Raw genomic sequence first — 10,548 nt, 5'->3', positions numbered from 1 at the left:
TTTTCCCGGTTTGTTTTAATAGTAGATCTTACGACTGTTTTAGTTGTCGATTTTTGACAATATACATATGCCCCCAACCCATGCTCGAGCCAATCTTATGAACAACGGATGAAACTTGGCTTGTCAACGCAGGCAGGCGGCCTGCCTGACTCGGACTGCCCCAAATTAAACAGGTAACATTAACGTATTGTTAGCAGTTTGTTAAATTTGATATGTTCAATTTAATTGGGTGGGCCTATCCATGACATTTGACCTGATGGCTTGGACCCAATGTATCGAGAGAGAGTCATATTACAATTTCATGACTAAAAAGCGTGCAGTATTTTTGTAGTTTTTATTTACATGACCGGCCAAAGCTTATACTTGTGCCTGCAAGGGGAAAAGAAAAACAAAAAGATCCAATTCGGTGAGCTTGATTTATTATTGCATTACAAAGCTAAATCAAAACCACCTCAACCACTGTTCTTCAGTACAGCAAGAAAAATTGTAGCACCTACAGAAAAGAACATACTGAAGTGGATCTTATTGAATGAAGTACAAAGATTATGGATAAATCATTTGTGAAATGTAGCAAAGTTCAAAAGATATTTACAACTGTTCAGCAACCAACCAGCCACTGTTTTTAGACAAAGCTACCTTTTTCATTATTATGAAGGCCGTGATTGTTTTCAACACAATCAAATGGAATACTGGATGAAGATGCTAGATGCCACCAAGCTCCAAGCGCTGGAGAATTACTTACAAAGCGTTGGACGCTTCCCATCGTTGTTTGAAGTCTTTTGACATCTACCATGGCCAGATGAATTAATGTCCATGCATCAGGAACACTGAAGGCGGAATCTGAAACTTTTTCAAGAATTTAGGCCACAGCATCTAGTACAGCTCCTGTCTCCCAGATACACCCTCTTCATCATCAGTATATTTCATCATTTCACCATTCCCATGACTGAGACATGCTGACAAAGATGGAGACAGTGGTGCATAATCTGTGCGGGAAAAAGTGCATGAGTTTCCTGCTTAAGAAGAAAAGGCTGATGATTTATGCAAATAATGGAAACTGCAATACACACTTATTGAGGAATTCCTATCAATGGTGAGATGCAGTAAAACTGTGCCTGATAGCACAACAACAAATCCACATATCTCAGAGATTATCTTTCCTCCACTCTGGCCATCCCAATCCTGAACAAGCAATAAAAGAATAAGAACCAATATAGGCACTGTTACTGGAAGGTATGATGCTGCATGGAGTATTGTAGATTTAGAAACTAGATCACAAATTAGATATCTCGCATCCGGACTTTGCTTTCAAAGCCAAATTCATGCCATCCAGCCAAAGGCAAGTTCAGCACAAAACTTAAGCATGAAATGGACCCTTCCGCTGGCATTGACAGTCACATAAAAAGACAAATTAAAGGCTTTGTTGCAGAAATAAGTAGCAAAGATGATGCCACAAAAGGAAACATCTAAAAGCTGCCTTCGTGATCACTGGTAAGCAGAGAAACCAAAAATATACCTTGAACATTATGACACTTGCAAGAATGGTGAGAGTTGTAAACATCACATAATATATTGGAGACACCACTGCTGTGTTAAAGGTGTCAAGAGCCTGAAAATTAAGTAAACATAAACACATGTTAAAGCTAGAAAAATAACTTATTTCTATCCATGAAAATAGTATAAACCGAAGGAAGCAATATCATACATAAGTAAATTATCAGCAGTAACTGTATTGATTTCACATACTATCCATAAAGCAAATAAGTTTGCCCATGTAGCATTTGCAATGGAGACATTTTTTTTTTTCTCAGGACAGGTGGTATTGGTGTGTCATTTTTATTTTGCATGAATTTAGTCCACCAGATATGGCAGTCAAACAAATGATTCCTAGACCAATTAAGATATTGAGTAAAGCTGAACGCATGAATAGAACACAACCTTCAATTTTTCCAAAGTACTAATGTGTTCAGCTCCACTTTTCACGAAGAGAAAATACTTCATTTTAAAAAATTCTACTTCATAAAACTAAAATAAAATGCTTGCACACAAAGAAGTATGAATATCTTAACTTGTTTTGTATGCAATTACTTGAAAAATTGGCAGATTTCAACGAAAAATTAGACCCAATGATTAACTAGGAAACAATTTACTTTTGGTCATGCAGATCGAGTTACTGTGTCACACAAATGCTGTCCATACATTTCTTTACTAGTTGGAACTTGGAAGCAACATAAGAAGCCAAGTAGAGAACACCTATATAATCTTCTAGACTTTGAAAACATTGGTTATTGCTTAATTAGCAACGCAACAACTCTTGCCAATGCAGGAAAGAGCTATGTTCGTACACAGGAAGCCCTTAGATCTATAAGGCAATCACATGTCATGCATTGACTCCATCATGTATCCATAATACCATATCTATGACATAAAACACAAAATTTTGCCTAGTAGCATGATTTTTCAAAATTAGATACCAATCAAGAAGGTAAAGACCAAGATTTTCACTTCAAAATTTGTGAAGGGAGTGTAAGTGACTTCAGGTAAGCAATGGATTAAGATAGAGAAAGCAAGTGAGGGAGCATGGGCTCCAAATGATTTCTATAGCAATTGAGTGAGCATGCTGGCCCAAAAGATTCCTATATCAATAGAATGAGGGTGCTAGTCCAAGCAATTAAGATAGAGATATCTATCAAGTATCAAATGAGGACGCTAGCTCAAATAATAAAGAGAGAGCAAGAGGTGTATATGATGGTGTGACGTGATTGATTGAGAAAAGCTCACAAAGGACATCTCTATCCTATCCCCCTCTTGTATCAATCGTACTTCCTGGGAGTGGTGACCCTTGTTAGCTTGCCAGCACATTCATTCACTTGTTCTATCTCCTGATCATTCACTGCATCCTTGTTTTAGCAGGTAGAACATGACAAATTAAAGAAAAGGGGAAAACTTACATATATAGAACAAGTCTGGATAGAAAAAAATGGCAGTTCACTATGCATTGATCAAGGTACATATGGATTTTAGGGCTCAGATTCTGGTTTCTCAGTTTCTGAAGACAACAGCTATGATTTCCCCTAAGCACTAAGATAATCTACAAGAAATTATCGAGCAGAATGGAAAAGATATCTGGCGAATGGGAGCCATGATGTTGAAGCTAGTGTCTAACCTTATTAAGGTAATTCATTTGCATGAGGACACATGTAAAAACAACTGTCATGAAGAACCATGTCTCTGGATAAATCAATTGGTTGGAACCCTCAAAGGTTAGCTTCAGTGAAGTTCCAAGAGCTTTGACACTCATCACCTGCATGTAGACATAAAGAAGGAACCAATGAGTTATGCAGATGCCATAAAGATGTTAAAAGTAACGAAGTTTAGTTAACCGAGTTATACCGACAGAGAGCCCATGAGTGAACAAATCCCTGTGAACACCAACACATTTGTATTGCCACAATGAGGTGCAAAATGGAAGATTAGTACCAGGACCAACACAATCACAGATGCAACGTAAAGCAGAAAAGCTGAAACCAAGAACAAGAAGTCAGATTTAGTCTTTCCATGAGCAACCAAGACTGAAGAAAAATAAGGTCACAAGGTGTTGCAAACCAGGCTGGGTCGCCATGATCCATATTTCCTGGACAGAACTAATTGCGCGCTCTTGTGGTGCATGAATGACAATTATCACAGAACCAGCGATGCACATTACACATCCTAGCACGCCTAAAGGATGCAGCCTCTCGTTCAGAATAAAGTGAGCCATCACCGCACTATTCCATAAAGATATAGAAGTTATAGCAAGAGGAAATATAATAAAAGAAAAGAAGCAACTCTATTACCTTACTATTATACTTAGTGCACCAAGTGGAGTCACTAAAACTGCAGGAGCAAAAGCATATGCAACAAAATTTGCCACCTCCCCCACAATCACTAGATAAATACCCAAAAGGAAGAGATACAATTAATCAAAGGCTTTTAATGAAGGCTACAAAGCATCAAAACCGCTAACAGACATAAATGAACTAAGATTGGAGGACCGACGAAATTGCTAACTATATCCGAGGAAGAACCCCAATTGAATGCGTCAAGCCAAAGACAGAAGAAAGAAACGTAACCAACAAAATGGAGAACAACCATTAAAATAATACCCAAAGCTTTTGAACTAGAGTATCCAACAATTACCAATTAATGCATACAAAACCAAGAGAGAGCAACAGCAAAAGTGCCGTAAAAGCCCATTATTTTAATCCAATCGAAATAATAAACAGGAAAACAGAAGCTTTCCAATCGAAATAATAAACAGGAAAAAAAGAAGCTTACTTGTGATCATGCCCACCCACCATAGAGGCTCTAGAAGATAGGAGTAGCCACCAACACCTGCAACAACCATGCCAAAAATAAGACTCTCAATCAATAGAAAATCAGATACAATCCGAATCCAGAGATTCGAGAAGATCCTAAATGGAGAGCACCCACCTGCTCGGACACCGGAAGCGGCTGCCCGCCTGAGACCCTTCTTCTTGATGATGAAGCTTGCGCCAATGAACCCACTAGAGAGAAGGGCCAAAGTGAAGCCTTTGAGATTATCTGTGGACACAGACATGCCGATTCAGTGTGATCCTTCTGCACACCTTCATCCCCTTAGAAAATTCTTGCCCCCGCTCGGTCTCCCCCTCCTATTGTCTGCGTACTCATTGAGGCAATAAAATACCTTGGATTCTCTCTCTCTCTCTCTCTCTCTCTCTCTCTCTCTCTATATATATATATATATATATATATATATATATATTTGTGTGTTAATTATTAACATGCTGGTTGGTGGAATATTCGCCGCCTTTCCTTTAAAATGATTGAAGTGAAACTGGATCTTTTTAATTTGGTCGAGTTCCAAACCCACATGACACTGATTCATCTAAAGAGCTTTCGGTTCCATGAGGTTTATAAATAAAAAAATCAACCTGATTCATTTAGTTTTCTGTCTGAAGAGGTATATGAATGAAAAATCATAAGTAGGAGCAGTCAATTAGTCCTATGACAAACCTGAAGATCTTATTTTATGTGGAGTCCAATTTAAGTTGATGGTTTCAACAAATTGTAGATTCGAGTCCGTAAATCTAAAATGCACAACATTCGAAGTCATAGATTTCAGGCAGAAAGGATACTAATAGAAGACAATTTCATGAAATATTTTGCAAACAAATTAGAAGTTATATATTCTTGTCAAGAGTTTGAAATCTCAGAACTTATGAACCTGATATCTCAGGTCATTTAGATTTTAAATGAGGCGATTCATCCCAAGTGAAGCACTTCGAATGTATAAATAAATAAAATTTTAGGATTAATAGCGTAGGTTAATGATTAAAGCCTTGCCCCCATATGAGTGTATCTAGTAGGATTAAGCAGACAAAATTTTATTGAACAAGAAAGAGAGAGTGGGTTTTCCCTACTACAACATGAGGAGGATTGTAATCGTATTTTTTGAATGTTAAGAGAGGGCTAATCTGAAAATAGCATTTACGACAGCACCTTATTCATATTTAGAATATTTAGAAGCTTCATATTGGTATTCCTTAATTCGACCTTTTTTTCTTGGATCCTTTCGAAAACACTTTTCATATTATGATCTTTCCACGCTTAGAAAGACATTTTGGTTATTCAAGGTGGCAATCCTGAACACCTAAACATTACACAAAAAACCAACATATTTTCCTTTTTCCAAAATTCAATGCTCACTCAGGGTTAGTATTGCAGAGGCGATCTTCATGCCAATTGGTCCACTTAGTGTAAGTGAACTAACCACTCTGAGAGATCCACCTTGAATCTCCATCTTCATCTTTCTGAAGTTTTCATGGTGGACTTTCTTTTTGGAGCCGTCTTTTGACTGTCGATCTATCCGACTCTGACATAAAGAGACATATTCGTAAGCTAAAAAGATCTTATTCATTTATTTTGTTCATCTTTGATCGGTTTTCCCGAAGCTCCGGAAGTCTGGCAGCCAAGAAAAAAGAAAAGCACTGCAATCACTTTTTTTCCTTTTCTTTTTTAGTATAAAATTTTGTTTCCGGAAGCCATTGAAGTGTCCCTGTGATAAAATTTAACTTCGGATGTTGAATCAAATGCAATGACGCCCTTCTCTCTTTCTTATGAGAAGAGAAAAGAAATAAGCTTCTATCCAATAAACAAGGGGAAAAAAAAAGAACTGTGATTCAACCATGTTAAATTCGAAGCCCTGTAGTTCATGTAGGCTGATGTGTTCGGTATCTACAAATCGCTTCCTTGTCGAGATACCATGCTAATTAATATAAATTTTTATTCTATATTTCTAATTAATTTTAGACATTTTTAACTATTTTTTAATTTAGAAAAGGAAAAAATACACTGGTATTGTGCTTACAATAATTAAGCCCTTTTGATTGTGGGTTGCTCAAGGGATCGAGCCAATTAGAACTCGACTTGAACTCGTTCGGCTAGGCTTCATAACAACACCAATATTCAATTAATAAAAAGACTGAAAAAGGACGTATATGTTATCTACCTTTGGTATAAAAAGGTGTAAGTATCTTTTTAGTACTCTCAGTCGAGTATACATTTTATATATAAAAAAAAAACACTTGAATTCATTTTCTAGTGTTGGTGCGGATAAGTCAATTCTTTTGTGCTGGCTGTACATTTATCCTTTTTATTTATTGCCAAAAGTATAATTTTTATTTAAATATTAAGATTTAGATTTTTATACTATATTTATGCTTGATTAGCGATTTTCATTTATTGGCACGGAAGCCATTGGCTGTTAATTATTTTCTTTAAATGATTGAGTTGAATTGAAGGTTGTATATTCAAAACCCACCTAACTTGCTTTCTTTTTTTATCGCAACCGTCGGAACCCCGAAAATTGTATTTTTCAACTCAGAAAATGTTAGAAAAATATTGATAAGTATAAAATTTATGGCTATACAAATAGAAAAACATATGTATGTGTATGAAAAACTTGTATTATATCTTTACTAATGGCATTTTTTTTTTCTTCAAATATATATTTATGCCCCTAATAACACGAACCATGCATGTACAAGGCAAGCTGGTTCGTGGAAACAAGTTTCGTTGACGCAGTAGTGGAACTTATCTCCAAAACCGATCTATGGTTGTGATTCATAGAACAAGAAGTTACATCTATACAGTGGCCTACCAAGATTTTTTTTTTTTTTTTTAATCAACTATTATTTAACTTTCAAGATTTTTTAAAAGGTCAGAAAAATTGATGGCTCTTAAAAGGACATAAGGAAGAGTTGGCAATGGCTTGGGTATTCGATGAGCAGTATTCCCATTGGGTTTGGGCTGGTTATTTGCAACATGAACCAACCTGATTAAAAGAAAAAATCACCGGGTCGAGCTGGCCTGACTCGGTATTGGTGGGCCTACTCGGCCGACATGTGTATTTAAAACTCATTTCACTAAATTTTTATTTTGGTTTATATATATATATATATTCTTCGGAATAATGTAGGCAATTGGCTCATAGAAACACTTGGCACATTACCGATGACGCCTTTAGAAACTCTTCTTGTGTCACCAATGGTTCTTTAGAAATTATTGGCACATCTCAAACAGTGTTTGAGATATTAAAAAGTGAAATATTAAGGGTTTCAAATGTAAGTGGGCATCGAACTGGGTACTTGACAGATATAAAATTGACGATTGGGTCCGACTCGATAATTAAGGGGAGAAGGTCTTGAGCTGCCTACAAGAGCCCAGCTTTGTGGAGCCTTGGGCCAGCCCGCCCTACCTAATGCCCAACATTTTTTAAGGGGTCTTTCGACAATAATAACACAATGTTACTGTCCGATGAATCCGCCCCAATTTATTTGCCTCAAAAATTGGAGCAGATTGATGATACTCTAAAATAAGCTTTTCATGAACTTGTCATAAACTTTTAGAGTATATTTATAGGACAACCACAAAATGTTTCTACTGTCAATAGTTGTTTGGAAACGGTAAGACATTATAGTGTCTTATGAATCAACCACAAAAAAAGTGGAGTGATTCATATAACATTTATAACAAGTGTTTTATGAATTTGCATTGTTTTTAGGCAGGTTTATGGGATAGGAACATATTTACAGATTTACTATTGCCAGACAGCCTCCATGAAACACATTTATTTTCATCTTTCCTTTTGTTTTTTTTCCCTTCATGATATATAATACTCTTGAAAAAACAAATTGTCTTTTATATTTGCAATCTAATTTTTACATTTGACTTCCTTGAAATGTATAGCCTAAATGATTCTCTTCAAAGCGTACTATATAAAGGTCTACTAGCTATCTTTTTCTCTTTCCCTCTTTACATACATACACATATGGATTGAATGTTGTATTTCAGTTTTATGTTTTCCATTTTATAACTAAAGATAGTTTCTTAATAGCTTGTAGACATTCATGAAGGGCAAAAAATAGTTGGTTGGGCAGTGGTCGCGTTAATAATGCATCATCATTTCGATGTCCTTAGGTGCTACTCTCCTAAACTGCAAACGATCGCGAACGCAACATCCCAGACACATAAATGATCTGCACGTAACATAAAAATTAACTGCAAACTTGTACGACTCTTTGGCCGAATAACAAGTTGAAGATCTAAAATTCTCAGTTGGGCAGAACAGGTATCGGACATGTATTGTTTGGCTGATCGATACAGCAAACAGGGTGACACCGATATGCATCATCGGCCATACAACTGTAAGTGGCCTTAAGTGCATAATAGCTTTTAAGGGATAGATTATCTCATTTGGGTACATCTCCAATTGTTGCTTGATTCAAAAACTATTGGAATGAGAATAAATTCTTAAATGAGAGCATTGGAGATATTCAATCTTTGTGCCAGGCAATAATGCAGCTAGTGAAGTAAAACCGAAACACGTTAATCGCTCGTTGAGTATAAATTCTTAAATGCAACTTCAAGGATAGTGGAAAGTCGATCTAATGTGCAAAGGATAGACCCTGTACGACAGGAGAATTGAGAATTTTGGTCCTTAGTTTAGGCAAAAGAACGTGAAAAAAGGAGAAAAGAAAAGAGAGCCAAGAAATGCGACAAGGTAAGGTTAATGCTCTCGTTAAACTAGTTTTTACTGACCACCGTAGGAAACGTGCTCAACTAAAAGACTCCATGGCCCAATGGACAAGGCGCTAGTCTACGGAACTAGAGATTCTGGGTTCGATCCCCAGTGGAGTCGTCTTTTGAATTTTAATAGTTTTGTGTGATTTATTATTAACCCTGATAAATAGAAATTACGTGAAAACATAATAACCTTTTTAATATTGTGACGTTCTTTCCTGGTGGTTTCAAATATTTTTAAGTTAATTTATCCAAGTCGATTCGCAAGTTAAATTTTACATGCTTGTAGTCGCAGATCTCGATCTTCGCTTCCCATACAGAGCTAGACCGAAGCAAAACGAAGCAGGAGGCGTACCAAGATGTTGGTTTTTAACTTGCCATTTCTTCCTATGCATGAACGGAACAGGAGATGTTCAATCTCAGTTTCATTCATTTATTGAAGAGCTGTAACTCCCTCCTGTTCATAGTGAAGTGATCAGCTTCTTTAAAAAGGAAAACATAAGTCTCTGAGGGGTTTGGTGCAATAGGTTGAGGTGGAAGCTGGTAGAAAGACAGTTTTTGTAATTTTATTTAAGTGTCAACAAAGGTGGTACTTTGAAGCACCGAATGCAGACCATATAGAAGACAAAATGTTGAATGGAAGCTTCATCAATCTACTGGGTAGTGGATTATCCCTTCTCACCTTGAGAAAAGAACATAATTTGCTCAAATCTATCCTTTGAGCTGCTTGATCTATACTACAAGCCCACTCCAACTTTGAACTCAAGTGAATGCAAACTAGTGAGCATAAAATAATATAAACACAACTTCTTGATCTTGAAACGTATTAGATCAATTTTTGGACAACATTTCTCTCAACCCCAAGATGCCCTTTTTGCTACCAACTTCTTTGTAAGGAGTAGCAAAAAAGGTCTTAGTAAGAAGCCCTACTCATTTATCAATGGTTTGCAGGACAATTTTCCGACATCTTGTCGACTTACTTTCTTCTTGCAGAAAAATCACGTGGGCATGTGCAAAAAATTCAAGTCTTTTCTTTTTCCAAGAAACAATTTCTTGGACTTGGAACTTTTTACTCTATAAGAAAGGTTTGTCAAGAACATTTCGTTCTTCCTCTGTCCATCAGAAACACGTGTTCTTCCGCCTAAATTTTTTACAAGTATTATTGCCTATTGGCTATTATACTGACTATGCATCCAATAGTTCACAATTTGACCTTGAAAGGACCAATCTGGGAATATATCTAGTTGGGTCGGCAACAGAGTTTCAATCAGTCTCGCTATGAGTTTAAAATTCAAAAATTTTGAGCCCCATAAGATGTGGAATTAGGCTAGGTTTCATACATAAATCGGATGGCATCCTTGCTCTCTATAAGGGAACTATGCAAACTGTGTAAGCCATCCCACTAACTCGACAAAATGGGTGGTTCCTGTCCTACCGTATCGT

At 36.6% G+C, this 10,548-nt stretch overlaps 1 protein-coding gene and 1 non-coding gene across 2 annotated transcripts; one reads left to right on the top strand and one right to left on the bottom strand.

The window, feature by feature from the left end:
• Window positions 1–498: 498 nt before the first annotated feature.
• Window positions 499–4,738, bottom strand: LOC116245779 (probable magnesium transporter NIPA3). The gene is made up of 9 exons (XM_031617334.1): window positions 4,474–4,738; window positions 4,318–4,374; window positions 3,837–3,927; window positions 3,607–3,767; window positions 3,394–3,521; window positions 3,167–3,304; window positions 1,517–1,609; window positions 1,071–1,182; window positions 499–986 (listed from the first exon to the last, which is right to left on the bottom strand). Exons 1-9 carry the CDS (start codon window positions 4,598–4,600, stop codon window positions 874–876), a joined length of 1,020 nt encoding a protein of 339 aa, XP_031473194.1. The 5' UTR covers window positions 4,601–4,738; the 3' UTR covers window positions 499–873.
• Window positions 4,739–9,150: 4,412 nt separating this feature from the next.
• TRNAR-ACG (transfer RNA arginine (anticodon ACG)) lies at window positions 9,151–9,223 on the top strand. Its single transcript has one exon. It is a non-coding gene; the product is annotated as a tRNA-Arg (tRNA).
• Window positions 9,224–10,548: the final 1,325 nt, after the last annotated feature.

Source organism: Nymphaea colorata, chromosome 1 (genome assembly GCF_008831285.2).
Source record: "Nymphaea colorata isolate Beijing-Zhang1983 chromosome 1, ASM883128v2, whole genome shotgun sequence".
NCBI lineage: Eukaryota > Viridiplantae > Streptophyta > Magnoliopsida > Nymphaeales > Nymphaeaceae > Nymphaea > Nymphaea colorata.
The sequence above is the reverse complement of the archived record's forward strand: the minus strand, read 5'-3'. Positions and strand labels throughout refer to the sequence as shown.

Coding starts and splice junctions, on each gene's coding strand:
- LOC116245779 (XM_031617334.1), bottom strand. CDS start 4,600: ATGTCTGTGTCCACAGATAATCTCAAAGGCTTCACTTTGGCCCTTCTC. Junction 3,928..4,317: donor GTGGGTGGGCATGATCACAA/GTAAGCTTCTTT, acceptor GTATTTATCTAG/TGATTGTGGGGGAGGTGGCA. Junction 3,522..3,606: donor GATCATGGCGACCCAGCCTG/GTTTGCAACACC, acceptor TCTTGGTTTCAG/CTTTTCTGCTTTACGTTGCA.